Source organism: Ornithodoros turicata, unplaced genomic scaffold (genome assembly GCF_037126465.1).
Source record: "Ornithodoros turicata isolate Travis unplaced genomic scaffold, ASM3712646v1 ctg00001238.1, whole genome shotgun sequence".
NCBI lineage: Eukaryota > Metazoa > Arthropoda > Arachnida > Ixodida > Argasidae > Ornithodoros > Ornithodoros turicata.
In genome coordinates this window covers 88,290-104,999 of record NW_026999514.1, presented here as the reverse complement: position 1 = coordinate 104,999, position 16,710 = coordinate 88,290, and the positions used below count along the sequence as shown (strand labels likewise).

Genomic DNA, 16,710 nt, shown 5'->3' with positions numbered 1-16,710 from the left:
ATTGATTACTGGAAAAATTACTCTGACAGCAAAGTAACTGATTACTCGAAAAAGTAATTGATTACAAGTAACGCAATTACTAGTAACGCATTGCACACAAGTCTGGTGCTTGCTTGCTTGGGAAGGCAGCGCGCAGTGGCGCTTGAGCGATATGTATGTACCTTGCGGATCAAGAGAGACTCATTTCGCTCTATTGCGCATGCACTGGTGTTATTCCCCCTTCTCGAACACTCACGCGAACGAAATATGTCAGAACACCTAACCTAACTGACCCTCGTGCCGAACTTGCTCAGCGCGCTCGCCACACCAAACATCCCCAAATGCGTGTGAGTGCACGTGTTAAATCCAGACCCATTACACGAAATAAGCATGATCACATATAATAAAGTGATAGTTCTCAGATGAGAATACCATGATACACCATACCCAATGAAAAAAAAAAAAGGTGACATTAAAATTCAGCTGTCCAATCTCGCCAAATATGTTGGCGTACATGCCCGACCATGGTCGGCGTTGTCAAGCCCGGCCCGGGCCCGGTGGCTGAAACCAGAGCCCGGCCCAGGCCCGCATAAAAAACGCAAAGCCCGGCCCACGGGCCGGGCATGGGCTTTCGGGTAAGCCCGTGCAGTGCTCTAACTCCACGTACAAAACAAACCGGTTCTCCGGACCGTGCGTATAATGGCGAATAGAAGGAGCTCAGCACCAGGTGGCGCTTTCATTTTGCATAGGGTCTATTGGCTACTAGCATGGAGAAAAGAATGTGACAGAGTGGGTTTCAAAGTCCAGCACTGTATGAGCGAATGATTATGTGTTGTCAAGGTTTGTTTATGGAAAAAAAATTATAAAATTCTCACTTCGTATTTCGTTTGTGCTTCTACCATACAAGTGGGATATCTGTCCTGCAGAGTTCTTCCAGAGCACAGACCTGCAGCATCACAAGAGTACCCGCACAAGCCAGAAGCCATACAAGTGTGATGTCTGCCCTGCAGAGTTCCGCTGGATGTCGGATCTACGGGATCACAAGCGGACGCACACGGGCGAGAAGCCACACAAGTGTGATGTCTGCCCTGCAGAGTTCTGCCGGATCTCGCATCTACGGGATCACAAGCGGAGGCACACAGGCGAGAAGCCACACAAGTGTGATGTCTGCCCTGCAGAGTTCTGCCGGATCTCGGATCTACGGGAACACAAGCGGAGACACACGGGTGAGAAGTCACACAAGTGTGATGTCTGCCCTGCCGAGTTCTACCGGCTCTGGAATCTACGGGAACACAAGCGGACACACACGGGCGAGAAGCCATACAAGTGCGACCTCTGTCCTGCAGAGTTCAGCTGGAGCCGGGGCCTACTGCATCACAAGCGGACACATATGAGTGAGAAGCCATACAAGTGTGATGTCTGCCCTGCGGAGTTCAGGCACAGTGTACGTCTAAAGGTTCATAAGCGGACACACACGGGTGAGAAGCCATACAAGTGCAATGCCTGTGCTGCAGCGTTCAGCCGGAATGACTGCCTACAGCAGCACAAGCAGACACACACGGGTGAGAAGCCGTACAAGTGCGATGTCTGCCTTGCAGAGTTCAGACAGGCCAGGTACCTTAAGCATCACAAGCGGACACACATGGGTGAGCAGCCATAGAAGCGCGACCTCATCCGGCAAAAATCGGCCACAGCGCCGAGTGACAAGCCATACAGGAGCATTCTATATTCCGCAAATCACAAATCTGCCGGTTTTCCTGGGGGCCCTTATGGGCGTGAAGCCATACAATTGCAACCTCTGTCCTGCAGAGTTCAGCCACTGTACACACACACAAGTGTGGAGACCGTGTACACAAGAAAGAGGCCACCCAAGGATCAATTCTGTTGTCCTGAGTGCAGAGGCCTGAAGAAGCACGTGGTCATGTGTAGAGGGGGTAGGCTGTACAAACGCAGTTTGTGTCCCACATCATCTTATTTCTGTCCGATGTTGTGAAACTCACTCGCATGAACGGACTGAGGTTGAAAAAGAGTTGGACTGGTGTTGGATTGGGTGGTGATGCATGTGAAGTGTCAGGAAACCCAGCGTCAGGGGAACAATATCTATGGAGGGATCACAGTGAGGCAATCCTGTGTGCCAACAGAGATTAAAAGCAGTCGTGATGTTTGGTGTGTCAGGTAGCATTAGTGTTATAGGGAATGTGCAACAAACTGGTGGCGCCATGATGTGACCTCCAGAGAAACTACCTTGCGTGATAGCCGCTGAGTCTCCAGCTTTGTTTGCGTGTGAGCGTCTTTTCCTTACCACACTGGAACTGTTGCATCGCTAAGTGTGCAAGCACCTGAAAGAACCCACGATTAGGGAAGAGGTGTTTCGTTTCTCGTGATATCTAAGCTTCCAATCGGGGCTCGGAACTGTATTTTCTGGTGTTCTGGTTCAAGGTTATTGGTTTGGTTTGGGTTCAGTGCAACCAAAATACTGGTTTGAACCGATATTAATCGGTTCGAACCGGCTTACCTGTGCTGTTCTAGTCAGTGTAATCGTTCCTGGTTGGCTATCACCGTTGGAGACACGATCCTGATTGGCCGACTCTTAGTACTAGTTAACGTCACGTCGACAAATATGCAGGCTTTCTCTGTGTAGATTGCGTTGGCCACATTGATTTGTTACATAGCACGAAGCGTCCTAAAAACAGGTCCCAGCTTACGTCTAAGTTTTGGGTGCATGACCTCGTTTTTGAAACAACCTGAGCAAGTTCCCAATACCAAATTTTCTTGTTTCCCGTTCCACCTGACTCACTCAACTAGCTCCTCTGATGGCCAAAAGTGGCGACGAAAGTTTTAAATCTGGTACTGCAACTATTTCTTTATTAAATGCGTTAGAATTGGGAGTGTCAAAATGGGAAAAGCTGTATGTATGTATGTGTGTCTGTCTGTGTGTGAGTTGGTGAAGCCCCACTGAGAAAGTGGAATAAGTGGATATGCAAAGGGAATACAAGGGGGTAAATATAAATAGAGGCATATTATTTCAAATTGACGTAGTCAAAAGTAATTAAGAGTAACAGGTCAGGGTGATCGAAGGTGATTAGAGGAAACTAAAACCAAAAGTTTTCTGTAAAGGTATATAATGTAAGATATATATAATTAAGGGATAAGATTAAATGAAACTGAAGAATACTGTAGGTGACCCAAGGTTTTAACAGAGCTAATGAAGGGCGGTTAAAGGTAATTAAAAGGGAATTGAGATTAATTATGGATGTAAACTTAAATGCAATTAAGAGAATTCAAGATTACCTCATTTAAGCTGCCAATATCAAAATTAATTAAAGGAGAATTGAAAGTAACTGAGGGGAATTAAAGGTTAATTAAGTGGACTTGCATATAGTAATTGAAAGTGCCAAATCAGAAATGAAGCAATGACTAGAGGTGGGCAACCGGAAGTGGATGCCCGGAAGTTAAGTATGGTCAAGAAAAAGCCTGTTAATTTTGCTAACATATTTTTGTCGCATTAACCGCTACATCGCCAGTGAATTTATTTATTATTTATAAATACTGTTCGCCCTTGCCCTGTTTGGCTATAACTGGAGAGATGCAATCCTCACATATTCACTACGATAAACTTTAAGTACAATAGCTACAGTGTCAAACGCAAAGTCAAGAGAAGACCTGCAGTTCCTGCATACGCCAAGAACACTCACCCGTGCAATGTAGAAGAGAACAAACAGCAAGGGAAAACCAAGAAACAAACAAATGTAACATGAATCTCATGGATGCAGTGTTACATACAGCCTTGATAAATGTTGTCAATGGAACGTTCGCGAAAAGTGTTTTGAGCTACAATTAGTGAATCGGTATTGAAAAACACAGCAGTGTGCATCACGCCACGCCTATAAAGAACACAACGATTGAACCCGTTTCAAATCCACACGCGCACGATAGGTAATTGCGCGCTTTTCCTGCGGTAACCAGCCTTGATGGTTGCAGGAAGCTTGTGTAGTTGAAAGGATAGAATAATGTGCTGTTGCGATTTCTTTACCATCCCGACGCATCACTATTCGGTTTGCTGCCACGACACCCTCTTCCCGCAGGCCTTCCTCAATCGGTTCAAGATGACGATAATGTTTGTCAGGCATGTTCTGACAGACTGGTCATCGACTGAGGTGAGCAGCCTGAAGAATAATTTATGTTCACTGATGTTATACCAGGTCCTGGGGAACCTTCAACTCGTGGTCCTCCTACATGTAGTTAAGTACTGGCCATCACTGCCAAAAACTACAAATCTTCAGCATGCTGGCAACTGTTCGTGTTCTAATGCCCTAATAAAGACTAGTAAATCGTGTGCGTGTTATACACTATTGCAATCTTCTGGAGTACAAAAAAAATTACTAAAAAAACACTTTTGTCGAATTTCAGTTGCAAGCCTAGACAACCTAACGTTTCTTTTTACAGAACCAGGAAGCCCATGGCGAACTTAGTCTAATACACGGGAAGCCGCAGTCTAATGCTATGGGGAGTGCACAAAATCGGCCGCCAAGATGCGATGAGAGGAGGACATGCCCCTGCCCACATGATAGGACGAGCGTTTAAAAATACAAGGAAAGGGGAGCTGCTGCTTTGGTTGCTTTTGTTAACACTGATCAGATTATTATTGCGATTTCCTTCCTTGCCTTTTCCTTTCCCTTTCCTTTTGTTTTTTGCAGTGTTCTGTCTATCCGTAACAAAGACGTTCTGTTGGCTAGGCAAATTTCAAGTTATTGCAATTGAAATTCGACAATAGTATTTTTCAGGGTGTCTACCAACCTGGAAAACAGGGAATTGTCAGGGAATTTGGCCAAAAAGCAGCTGAAGTCAGGGAAAACCGCAGAGTAGTGCCGTGATGATGCGCGGCGAATCGCGATCGAGCGCCGTCTGGTGGTTGAGAGGCGATACCGCAGCAAGGTGATCGTGACTGGCAGATCGCCAGTACGACAACCTCTGAGGCAGAAAACTAGAAAAGCCTCACTAATACTTAGTAAATGGTCCGTTTTATGATGGATCTGTATCAAAACGTTGGAGCAGGCACCAAGTTTCCTTTTGTTTTTCTCATGGAATTTGCTTGAAATAGTCAGGGAAAACCTGGAAGGGACAGGGTATTTGAACACTGCAGTTTGGTATATATCCTGATTTTTTTATGATGGCAAGCTTAACTACCGCACGAGAGTCGTTGACCGCCTATTTTTCCATTCTTCCGTTTTCTCATCAACCCCAATTGAAATGATTCGTGAATCACCCGGTATAAATCTCAAGGCACGGTTTTGAATAGACCCAATTTTTTCCCACATGGATCATCATATATGAGTCCCAGACATCACCCACGTACACGAGACTTGGCCTCGCAATTGATCCATGAGTCTTATGCTGAACAGGGGTTTTGTTCAGACCCCTCCTTAACATACCCAATTTCCTCATCGCTGAAGAGTATATCTTATACACTGGGTTCAGGACAGGTACCGATGTGGCCGTCACATGACTAGAATCCATGCAGTGTGGCTTACTTCTCTCCTTTTTTGTTTTCAGGAGCAACAGTTGGTATGTGTGACATTAAAGAAGAACCTCGAGAGGAATCTTCACAGGAAGATCCAAACATAGAAGTGAAAACAGAGGCTTACAATGTTGTGCCTTTGGGAGGACAGGAACCAATGAGACATAGATGCGCCACAACATCAGAAGGTAAACCGAAAATGCTTGAGGGGATTTGGACAAATTGAATGACAGGATATGGACAAAAAGTGGCATGCCACGGAAATGCTTTTCAGTTTTTTGTTCGTTATGTATCAGTTTTCCAGCATGTGTTCTCTAGTATGGAAGATTCTCAAACTAGGCAAAATAGACCTGGAGATCCTTTATACAATTTCATATTACTGCAACTGTTGCAGACTTTGGCCGCATAAACAACTGCACATAACGATATTTGTCAGTGAGAAGATAAGGAACAGTAGATGCAACCAGAGGAATCAAGTGCAAAATAATCCATGGTGCACAGTGTGTCTCCCTTCATGTGCTCCCACAATGTTTAGCCCTAACAAACACACTCCACATCTTCTGGTGCTACTGTATTGAAAAGTACAGCGCTAGACAAAATTTTACTAAACACACTTCGGTGCATTCCTTCTCCAGAGTGATGCCCTAAAACTGGGTTCAGAAAGGCTATGGAGGTGGCCGTCACAAGACTTGAAGCCTAGTAATATGGCTTATTCTCTCCTGTTTTGTTTTGCTTTAGCAGCAACACTTGGGATGTGTCACATTAAAGAGGAACATCAAGAGAACTCTTCGAATGAACATCAAATTGTACAAGTGAAGACAGAGCCTTACAATGTTGCACTCTTGGCAGAGAAGGACCAGATGGGACACAGCTGTCTGTCAGCATCAGAGGGTAAGTACAAAGTGCTCAAGGGTACCTATACCCAGGCAGTCATATGGGTGTTCTTCAATGACCATTGAAACCATTGGTAATTGAACTCAAGTTAAGTAATTTTCGTTTCCGTTATCCGTTTCTGATACCAGCTTTTAATTTCGTTTCCGTTACTGTTCCTCGTAATGGAACGGCTGTTGCAGAGCTGCGGGAGGACGGTCTCTGTCAGCTCTCTGTCAGCTTTCTGTCAGCTCTATGTCAGCTCTATGCCAGCTCTATGCCACTGTTTTCCCCCAGTGCTGCTTCGGTGTGCCACGCGTACACACTGCACAAGTAATTTTATGCTGTTCAGATGCGCACATCGTGCAAGGTTTCTAAAGAAGTGCAAGAACATGTCTTCAGTCGGTCTTCTGTCATTCTGAGTCCAGCAACCCAAGATGGGCGTAAAGTTTATCCAGTGTCGCATTCACTGGCAGTTGCTCTCAGTAGCAAACAATACTGCCGTAGCCACGGCGAAACGCAGAAAGTAAAAGTAAATAAATATAAAACTCATATGCTGTCATCCAAGTGCTATGGTAGAGTAGAGTGCAGTGCGTGGAGCCTGTTGTGTAAGTCTTATGTCTTGATTCATGTAGGTAGGTAATGTCATGAATGATGCACCCTCGACATCCATTATGGCGCTTTGGTTCCATGCTGTCGTGCAATATTTAGGGCATTACGCGGAATGAAGCAATAATAATGAAATGAAAAGTCACTGTAGTGTCGTCGCACAACAGTATTAGTCATTACCTAAATTCAATACCGGACGATAATTTTCCTTTCCGTTTCTGTTTGCGGTAATGGAGGACAGTCGTACGCGTTTCCATTTTCGTTATCGTTACTATCTCCAATTTCGGCAATACATATACTGTTTCTGTTTCCGTTACCATTACCGTTACCTGTCCCTGCTAAAAATTACACAACACTGAGTACAGATGCCAGTGGCTTGTGAAAACAAGGAGCATGGCTTAAATACCGTATTTGCTCGAATGTAAGTCCACCGCCTTTTTCCAAAATCGACGATTGAAAGTAGGGGGGTGGACTTATAATCGTGATCTGCGCAACCACGTTGCTCTGCGGCCGACGCGCTGGTCGCGCGCGTTCGCTTCCTCACATGGGGGAGAGAGAGGGAAAGGGGTTAAAGGGATTTGAACGTGTGACAAACGACAGCAATAAAAGCAGTCAAAACGAAAGTTCCTTCTTCCTTTCTCTCCCATGGTTAAAGTGCGTCGTTTCTACGGGGCGTCATTGAAGCAACGTGCGATACTCTTTCCCGAATACATCCCCCTTTTCCCCCATTTCCCTGAATACATCTTTTACGTTTTCGTTACCACAGAAGTTTATTTCATTTTCATGAATCTCTAAAGGGGGGGTGTCGACTAACATTCAGGTAAATACGGTAATTTAGTAAATGCATCTTCCGATAAACGGAAGGATATATATATATATTGCTGGATATATCATTCTAGGCCAACCAACCTTCAGAACCGTATTGTTTCATCTTCCGTTTGGGGAGGAATGTTGATACATAATACGGTGCGCACCCCCTTTCTTAGCTTATCCGGAGACAGAGCAATATCATCCGCGATGATGATTGACATACTGCGTGCTATGAGGTCAAGAGCGCCCTCTGTTGGGATTGAAGAAAGGAAGGAAACAAAAGGCTCTCACTGTCCCGTATCGAGCTCTAGGCCTTCTGCCTGAAAGTACGACACTTTGCCTCACAGCAAATACCTGGAGGAGAGGATTGAGCAGTCGCTTTAGACCTAGGACCTCAATAGTGTGCAAGGGAGATCATTTGCTGAGTCGAACATGAACAGCCTGAGGGCAAAGGCGGTGCCATCAAAGGTGCGCCTGTGCTGGTATGCCCACCTAATCTCCAATTTCCGAAATTACAGGAGCAAGAGGAAGCACTGGTTTGCTCCACATTAACGACCAGCCCAGAGGCACTTGTGATCAAGCATCTTCTGGTTGCACTTCTTCAGAGGCACAGTTCAATATCAGCACAATAACCGTTGAAGCGCAGTTCGACAACACTTCACCAGTCACTATGGACAGTCCTCCCATGGAGCAACCTCGAGACCAGAGCAAGCCATGTGCACTTGCGTGCACGTCGAAAGACAGCCGGAGACGTCACATGCTTGCACAGTGTCACAATGAGTCTGAAAAGTGTCCAGCTACTCCATCGAGGGATCAGATGGGAGAGGAGGGTTTTAGGTACGACATCTGTCCCTCTGCATTCTTGCCGTCTGGCAGTGACACGAGTCACGTGTCAAAGCGTACTGACGAGGAGTCATGCAAGTCCGACCACTGTCCTGCACAGTTCCACCAGAGGAGGAGTCTGCGGTGTCACATGCAAACGCACATGAACCAGCAGTTGTACAAGAATGATACCTGCCCTGCAAAGTTCAGCCGTATTGTGCACCGGCGGCTTCGCAAGCGAGCACACACTCGAGAAAAACTATACAAGTGTGATGCCTGCCCGGCAGAGTTCAGCCGGACCTGGCACCTACAGCGTCACAAGCGGACACACAGGGGTGAGAAACCGAATAAGTGCGATCTCTGTCCCGCTGAGTTCAGCCAGAGCAAGAGCCTGTTGGATCACAAACTGACGCACATGGGCGAAAAAACACAGAAGTCCAATGTTTGCCCTGCGGAGTTCGGTCGGAGAAGGAGCTTTCAGAAGCACAAGTGGACACACACGAGCAAGAAGCCATATAAGTGCGATGCCTGCCCAGCGAAGTTCAGCCATAACGAACATCTCCAGCGTCACAAGCGGACACACACCGGCGAGAAACCATACAAGTGCGATGCCTGCCCAGCAGCGTTCAGTGAGAGAGGGAACCTACAGCAGCACAAGCGGACCCACACGGGCGAGAAGCCATACAAGTGCGATGTCTGCCAAGCGAAGTTCAGCCAGAGCGGGCACCTACAGCGTCACAAGCAGACACACAAAGGCGAGAAACCATATAAGTGCGATCTCTGTCCTGCTGGGTTCAGCAAGAGCAAGAGCCTGTCAGATCACAAACTGACGCACACGGGCGAGAAGCCATACAAGTGCGATGCCTGCCCAGCGAAGTTCAGCCGTAACGAACACCTCCAGCGTCACAAGCAGACACACACCGGCGAGAAACCATACAAGTGTGATGCCTGCCAAGCGGAGTTCAGTGAGAGAGTGAACCTACAGCACCACAAGCAGACACACACGGGCGAGAAGCCATACAAGTGCGATGTCTGCCCAGCGAAGTTCAGCCAGAGCGGGCACCTACAGCGTCACAAGCGGACACACAGGAGCGAGAAGCCGTACAAGTGCGATCTCTGTCCTGCTGGGTTCAGCCAGAGCAAGAGCCTGTCGTATCACAAACTGACGCACACAGGCAAGAAAACATACAAGTGCAGTGTTTGTTCTGCAGAGTTTGGTCATAGAGGGAACTTACAGCAGCACAAACTGACACACACGGGCGAGAAGCCATACAAGTGCGATGTTTGCCCAGCGAAGTTCAGCCAGAGCGGGCACCTACAGCGTCACAAGCGGACACACAGGAGCGAGAAGCCGTACAAGTGCGATCTCTTTCCTGCTGGGTTTAGCCAGAGCAAGAGCCTGTCGGATCACAAACTGACGCACACAGGCAAGAAAACATCCAAGTGCAGTGTTTCTTCTGCGGAGTTTGGTCAGAGAGGGAACTTACAGCAGCACAAGCTGACACACATGGGCGAGAAGCCATACAAGTGCAATGCCTGCCCAGCGAAGTTCAGCCATAACGAACATCTCCAGCGTCACAAGCGGACACACACCGGCGAGAAACCATACAAGTGCGATGCCTGCCCAGCGGCGTTCAGTGAGAGAGGGAACCTGCAGCAGCACAAGCGGACACACACGGGCGAGAAGCCATACAAGTGTGATGTCTGCCCAGCGAAGTTCAGCCAGAGTGGGCACCTCCAGCGTCACAAGCGGACACACAGGGGCGAGAAACCGTACAAGTGCGATCTCTGTCCTGCTGGGTTCAGCCAGAGCAAGAGCCTGTCGTATCACAAACTGACACACACAGGCACGAAAACATCCAAGTGCAGTGTTTCTTCTGCGGAGTTCGGTCAGAGAGGGAACTTACAGCAGCACAAGCTGACACACACGGGCGAGAAGCCATACAAGTGCGATGCCTGCCCAGCGAAGTTCAGCCATAACGAACATCTCCAGCGTCACAAGCGGACACACACCGGCGAGAAACCATACAAGTGCGATGCCTGCCCAGCGGCGTTCAGTGAGAGAGGGAACCTGCAGCAGCACAAGCGGACACACACGGGCGAGAAGCCATACAAGTGTGATGTCTGCCCAGCGAAGTTCAGCCAGAGTGGGCACCTCCAGCGTCACAAGCGGACACACAGGGGCGAGAAACTGTACAAGTGCGATCTCTGTCCTGCTGGGTTCAGCCAGAGCAAGAGCCTGTCGTATCACAAACTGACACACACAGGCACGAAAACATCCAAGTGCAGTGTTTCTTCTGCGGAGTTCGGTCAGAGAGGGAACTTACAGCACCACAAGCTGACACACACCGGCGAGAAACCATACAAGTGCGATGCCTGCCCAGCAAAGTTCAGCCAGAGCGGGCACCTACAGCGTCACAAGTGGACACACAGGGGCGACAAACCGTACAAGTGCGATCTTTGCCCTGCGGAATTCGGGCAGAGAGGGAACTTACAGCAGCACAAGCGGACACATACGGGCGAGAAGACATACCAGTGCGATGCATGCCCGGCGGAGTTCAGCCAGAACGGACAGCTCCAGCGTCACAAGCGAACACACACCGGCGAGAAACCATACAGGTGTGGTGCTTGTCCAGCGGAGTACAGTGAGAGAAGGAGCCTGCAGCAGCACAAGCGGACACACATGGGTGTGAAGCCATACAAGTGCGATGCCCGCCGTGCTGACCTCTGCCTGAGGAGGAACCTACGGCAGCGTAAGCGGACACACACGGGCGAGATGCTATACATGTGTGATGTCTGCCCTGGTAATTTCAGCCTGAGCAGGAACCTACGGCAGCACAAGCGGGCATACACGGGCGAGAAGCCATAAAAGTACGATGTCTGTCCTGCGGAGTTCAGTCAGAGCAGACACCTACAGAGTCACAAGACAGACAGACTCGAAGCCATACAGGAGCATTCCCTGTTCTGCAAACTTGAGGTAGTGCCAAACCTGCAGCGTTACAACTGCATGCAGGTACATGGGTGTGATGCCCTACAAATGCTACTTCTGTTATGCAGGGATCAGTCACAGGACCAGCAGGCACCAGTCAGCGAACCAAATAGCTGCTGGCTGAGCACGAGCTAGTTCAGCCAGAGCAGGAACCTGTGGCTTCACATGTCTCCACAAGGCACTTGAGATTTGAAACTGTGCAAGTACAGATGCCATGTACACGTGAAAGAATCCGTCCAATTAAGTGTCACTTCTGTGCTGTTGTATGTCCTTCATGAACACATGATGATGCGCAGGGAGAAAAGGCTATGCAGAAGCTGTCTATATCCTATCCCATTTTATTTCTGCTTTTTTTCCTGGTGGAATGTTTCAAAACTTGCTCGCATGAACAAACTGAGGTTCAAAAATAGTTGGATTGGAGCTGGATTTGGTGGTGATGCATTGAAGTGTCACGAAACCCAGTGCCGGGGAGACAAACAGACATGAAAAAGACATCCTCTCACAGGCTCTGAACTGCAGAGGACGGTTCATTTCCATGAGCAACATGCTCTTACATTGCTCCCTTCCCTCTTTTTCTTCCTCTCATGATGAATGGGTATCTTCTTTATCGTTGACTACTGAAGCGCGGAAGGAACATGGACACGAGAGGTAAGGGAAACACAAGCGCTTGTGCTTGTCTTACATCTCTTGTTCATACTCCTTTGGCACTTCGTTAATCAGACCAGGGATAGTCATCAAACTAGCAAAGCTATCTACCATTGTGCTTCTCTTGAGGCTTCCATTGTTTTATGCCGTACGTCTCGTCTGTTTGTGAAGTGAACAAAGAAATCGACGTAAAGAAATAAAAAAAAAGATTTCCAACCACTTACATATGCCAACTTGATACCAAAATCCCGTGAATTTACTTTTGTCTCACGACCAAACTAAATAAATGTACACACTAAAAGTAAATTTGAACACATTCTGTTGTAGTGCCTCTCACAGCGTATAAGTGCGATCTTTGCCAGCAGAATTCAAGAGAGAGCACAAAGCTGTGGCTTCACAAGCGTACACACATGGGGGAAAGGCCATACAAGTGCGATCTCTGTCTTTAGCAAATCAGCCAGAACACGAGCCTGGTGCGTCACAGGCGAGAAGCCGTATAAGTGCGATCTTTGTCCCGCAGAATTCGGAGAGAGCACAAAGCTGTGGGTTCACAAGCATACACACATGGGGGAAAGGTCATACAAGTGCGATCTCTCCTAAGCCATTCAGCCAGAACACAAGCCTGGTGCGTCACAGGCGACAAGCCGTATAAGTGTGATCTTTGTCCTGCAGAATTCGGAGAGAGCACAAAGCTGTGGGTTCAGAAGCGTACACACATGGGGGAAAGGCCATAGAAGTGCGATCTCTGTCCTAAGCAATTGAGCCCGAACACAAGCCTGGTGCGTCACAGGCGCAAAGCCGTATAAGTGCGATCTTTGTTCCGCAGAATTCGGAGGGAGCACAAAGCTGTGGGTTCGCAAGCGTACACACATAGGGGAAAGGCCATACAAGTGCGATCTCTGTCCTAAGCAATTCAGCCAGAACGCAAGCCTGGTGCGTCACAGGCGACAAGCCGTATAAGTGTGATCTTTGCCCCGCAGAATTCAGAGAGAGCACAAAGCTGTGGGTTCACAAGCGTACACACATGGGGGAAAGGCCATACAAGTGCTATCTCTGTCCTAAGCAATTCAGCCAGAAAATGAGCCTGGCGCGTCACAGGCAAGAAGCCGTATAAGTGTGATCTCCAGCGTCAACATATAAAGTCGTGGAGAAGCTGGCACTACCAAGTGAAAGAGGACGACCCGGGCCATCAGACGAGTGCTTGGTCGTATTTATCGCGTCATACCCAAGGCCCGTTTGCCGAACGTCTGGGATGAGGCGCCCGGGTTTATGTCGTAGCCGTGCTCAAATTCCTGGTTTCTTAAGTGCTCCAGTAGGCGGGCAACGCGGCTGCCCGAAACGAGACGAGGATCATCCCCCATCACCGCCTCGGGCTCGCCGTTCTCAGCTGGCAGTTTGTCGTTAACCTCTCCAGCGTCAACATATAAAGTCGTGGAGAAGCTGGCACTACCAAGTGAAAGAGGACGACCCGGGACATCAGACGAGTGCTTGGTCGTATTTATCGCGTCATACCCAAGGCCCTTTTGCCGAACGTCTGGGATGAGGCGCCCGGGTTTATGTCGTAGCCGTGCTCAAATTCCTGGTTTCTTAAGTGCTCCAGTAGGCGGGCAACGCGGCTGCCTGAAACGAGACGAGGATCAACCCCCATCACCGCCTCCGGCTCGCCGTTCTCAGCTGGCAGTTTGTCGTTAACCTCTCCAGCGTCAACATATAAAGTCGTGGAGAAGCTGGCAGTACCAAGTGAAAGAGGACGACCCGGGCCATCAGACGAGTGCTTGGTCGTATTTATCGCGTCATACCCTAGGCCCGTTTGCCGAACGTCTGGGATGAGGCGCCCGGGTTTATGTCGTAGCCGTGCTCAAATTCCTGGTTTCTTAAGTGCTCCAGTAGGCGGGCAACGCGGCTGCCTGAAATGAGACGAGGATCATCCCCCATCACCGCCTCGGGCTCGCCGTTCTCAGCTGGCAGTTTGTCGTTAACCTCTCCAGCGTCAACATATAAAGTCGTGGAGAAGCTGGCACTACCAAGTGAAAGAGGACGACCTGGGTCATCAGACGAGTGCTTGGTCGTATTTATCGCGTCATACCCTAGGCCCGTTTGCCGAACGTCTGGGATGAGGCGCCCGGGTTTATGTCGTAGCCGTGCTCAAATTCCTGGTTTCTTAAGTGCTCCAGTAGGCGGGCAACGCGGCTGCCTGAAATGAGACGAGGATCATCCCCCATCACCGCCTCGGGCTCGCCGTTCTCAGCTGGCAGTTTGTCGTTAACCTCTCCAGCGTCAACATATAAAGTCGTGGAGAAGCTGGCACTACCAAGTGAAAGAGGACGACCTGGGCCATCAGACGAGTGCTTGGTCGTATTTATCGCGTCATACCCTAGGCCCGTTTGCCGAACGTCTGGGATGAGGCGCCCGGGTTTATGTCGTAGCCGTGCTCAAATTTCTGGTTTCTTAAGTGCTCCAGTAGGCGGGCAACGCGGCTGCCTGAAATGAGACGAGGATCATCCCCCATCACCGCCTCGGGCTCGCCGTTCTCAGCTGGCAGTTTGTCGTTAACCTCTCCAGCGTCAACATATAAAGTCGTGGAGAAGCTGGCACTACCAAGTGAAAGAGGACGACCCGGGCCATCAGACGAGTGCTTGGTCGTATTTATCGCGTCATACCCTAGGCCCGTTTGCCGAACGTCTGGGATGAGGCGCCCGGGTTTATGTCGTAGCCGTGCTCAAATTCCTGGTTTCTTAAGTGCTCCAGTAGGCGGGCAACGCGGCTGCCTGAAATGAGACGAGGATCATCCCCCATCACCGCCTCGGGCTCGCCGTTCTCAGCTGGCAGTTTGTCGTTAACCTCTCCAGCGTCAACATATAAAGTCGTGGAGAAGCTGGCACTACCAAGTGAAAGAGGACGACCCGGGCCATCAGACGAGTGCTTGGTCGTATTTATCGCGTCATACCCTAGGCCCGTTTGCCGAACGTCTGGGATGAGGCGCCCGGGTTTATGTCGTAGCCGTGCTCAAATTCCTGGTTTCTTAAGTGCTCCAGTAGGCGGGAAAAAGCGGCTGCCTGAAATGAGACGAGGATCATCCCCCATCACCGCCTCGGGCTCGCCGTTCTCAGCTGGCAGTTTGTCGTTAACCTCTCCAGCGTCAACATATAAAGTCGTGGAGAAGCTGGCACTACCAAGTGAAAGAGGACGACCTGGGCCATCAGACGAGTGCTTGGTCGTATTTATCGCGTCATACCCTAGGCCCGTTTGCCGAACGTCTGGGATGAGGCGCCCGGGTTTATGTCGTAGCCGTGCTCAAATTCCTGGTTTCTTAAGTGCTCCAGTAGGCGGGCAACGCGGCTGCCTGAAATGAGACGAGGATCATCCCCCATCACCGCCTCGGGCTCGCCGTTCTCAGCTGGCAGTTTGTCGTTAACCTCTCCAGCGTCAACATATAAAGTCGTGGAGAAGCTGGCACTACCAAGTGAAAGAGGACGACCCGGGCCATCAGACGAGTGCTTGGTCGTATTTATCGCGTCATACCCTAGGCCCGTTTGCCGAACGTCTGGGATGAGGCGCCCGGGTTTATGTCGTAGCCGTGCTCAAATTCCTGGTTTCTTAAGTGCTCCAGTAGGCGGGCAACGCGGCTGCCTGAAATGAGACGAGGATGATCCTCCATCACCGCCTCGGGCTCGCCGTTCTCAGCTGGCAGTTTGTCGTTAACCTCTCCAGCGTCAACATATAAAGTCGTGGAGAAGCTGGCACTACCAAGTGAAAGAGGACGACCCGGGCTATCAGACGAGTGCTTGGTCGTATTTATCGCGTCATACCCTAGGCCCGTTTGCCGAACGTCTGGGATGAGGCGCCCGGGTTTATGTCGTAGCCGTGCTCAAATTCCTGGTTTCTTAAGTGCTCCAGTAGGCGGGCAACGCGGCTGCCTGAAATGAGACGAGGATCATCCCCCATCACCGCCTCGGGCTCGCCGTTCTCAGCTGGCAGTTTGTCGTTAACCTCTCCAGCGTCAACATATAAAGTCGTGGAGAAGCTGGCACTACCAAGTGAAAGAGGACGACCCGGGCCATCAGACGAGTGCTTGGTCGTATTTATCGCGTCATACCCTAGGCCCGTTTGCCGAACGTCTGGGATGAGGCGCCCGGGTTTATGTCGTAGCCGTGCTCAAATTCCTGGTTTCTTAAGTGCTCCAGTAGGCGGGCAACGCGGCTGCCTGAAATGAGACGAGGATCATCCCCCATCACCGCCTCGGGCTCGCCGTTCTCAGCTGGCAGTTTGTCGTTAACCTCTCCAGCGTCAACATATAAAGTCGTGGAGAAGCTGGCACTACCAAGTGAAAGAGGACGACCCGGGCCATCAGACGAGTGCTTGGTCGTATTTATCGCGTCATACCCTAGGCCCGTTTGCCGAACGTCTGGGATGAGGCGCCCGGGTTTATGTCGTAGCCGTGCTCAAATTCCTGGTTTCTTAAGTGCTC

The 16,710-nt window shown here is 49.6% G+C and overlaps 2 protein-coding genes across 3 annotated transcripts; both read left to right on the top strand.

Annotated features, from left to right (window-relative positions):
• Positions 1 to 905: 905 nt before the first annotated feature.
• Positions 906 to 1,639, top strand: LOC135376703 (zinc finger protein 436-like; the record flags this gene model as incomplete). The annotated part of the gene is made up of 1 exon (XM_064609193.1): positions 906 to 1,639. A coding segment is annotated over one exon (734 nt), but the record flags the coding sequence as incomplete, so codon positions are not given.
• A 3,851-nt stretch (positions 1,640 to 5,490) lies between these two features.
• LOC135376702 (zinc finger protein 107-like) lies at positions 5,491 to 12,484 on the top strand. 2 transcript variants are annotated; one of them, XR_010417814.1, is made up of 4 exons: positions 5,491 to 5,685; positions 6,236 to 6,388; positions 8,305 to 11,585; positions 11,666 to 12,484. XR_010417814.1 is itself a non-coding variant. In XM_064609192.1 (3 exons), exons 1-3 carry the CDS (start codon positions 5,547 to 5,549, stop codon positions 11,475 to 11,477), a joined length of 3,465 nt encoding a protein of 1,154 aa, XP_064465262.1. In that variant the 5' UTR covers positions 5,491 to 5,546; the 3' UTR covers positions 11,478 to 12,484. The 2 variants fall into 2 exon arrangements, 1 of the variants encoding a protein (XP_064465262.1); XM_064609192.1 differs by having other exon boundaries at positions 8,305 to 12,484.
• Positions 12,485 to 16,710: the final 4,226 nt, after the last annotated feature.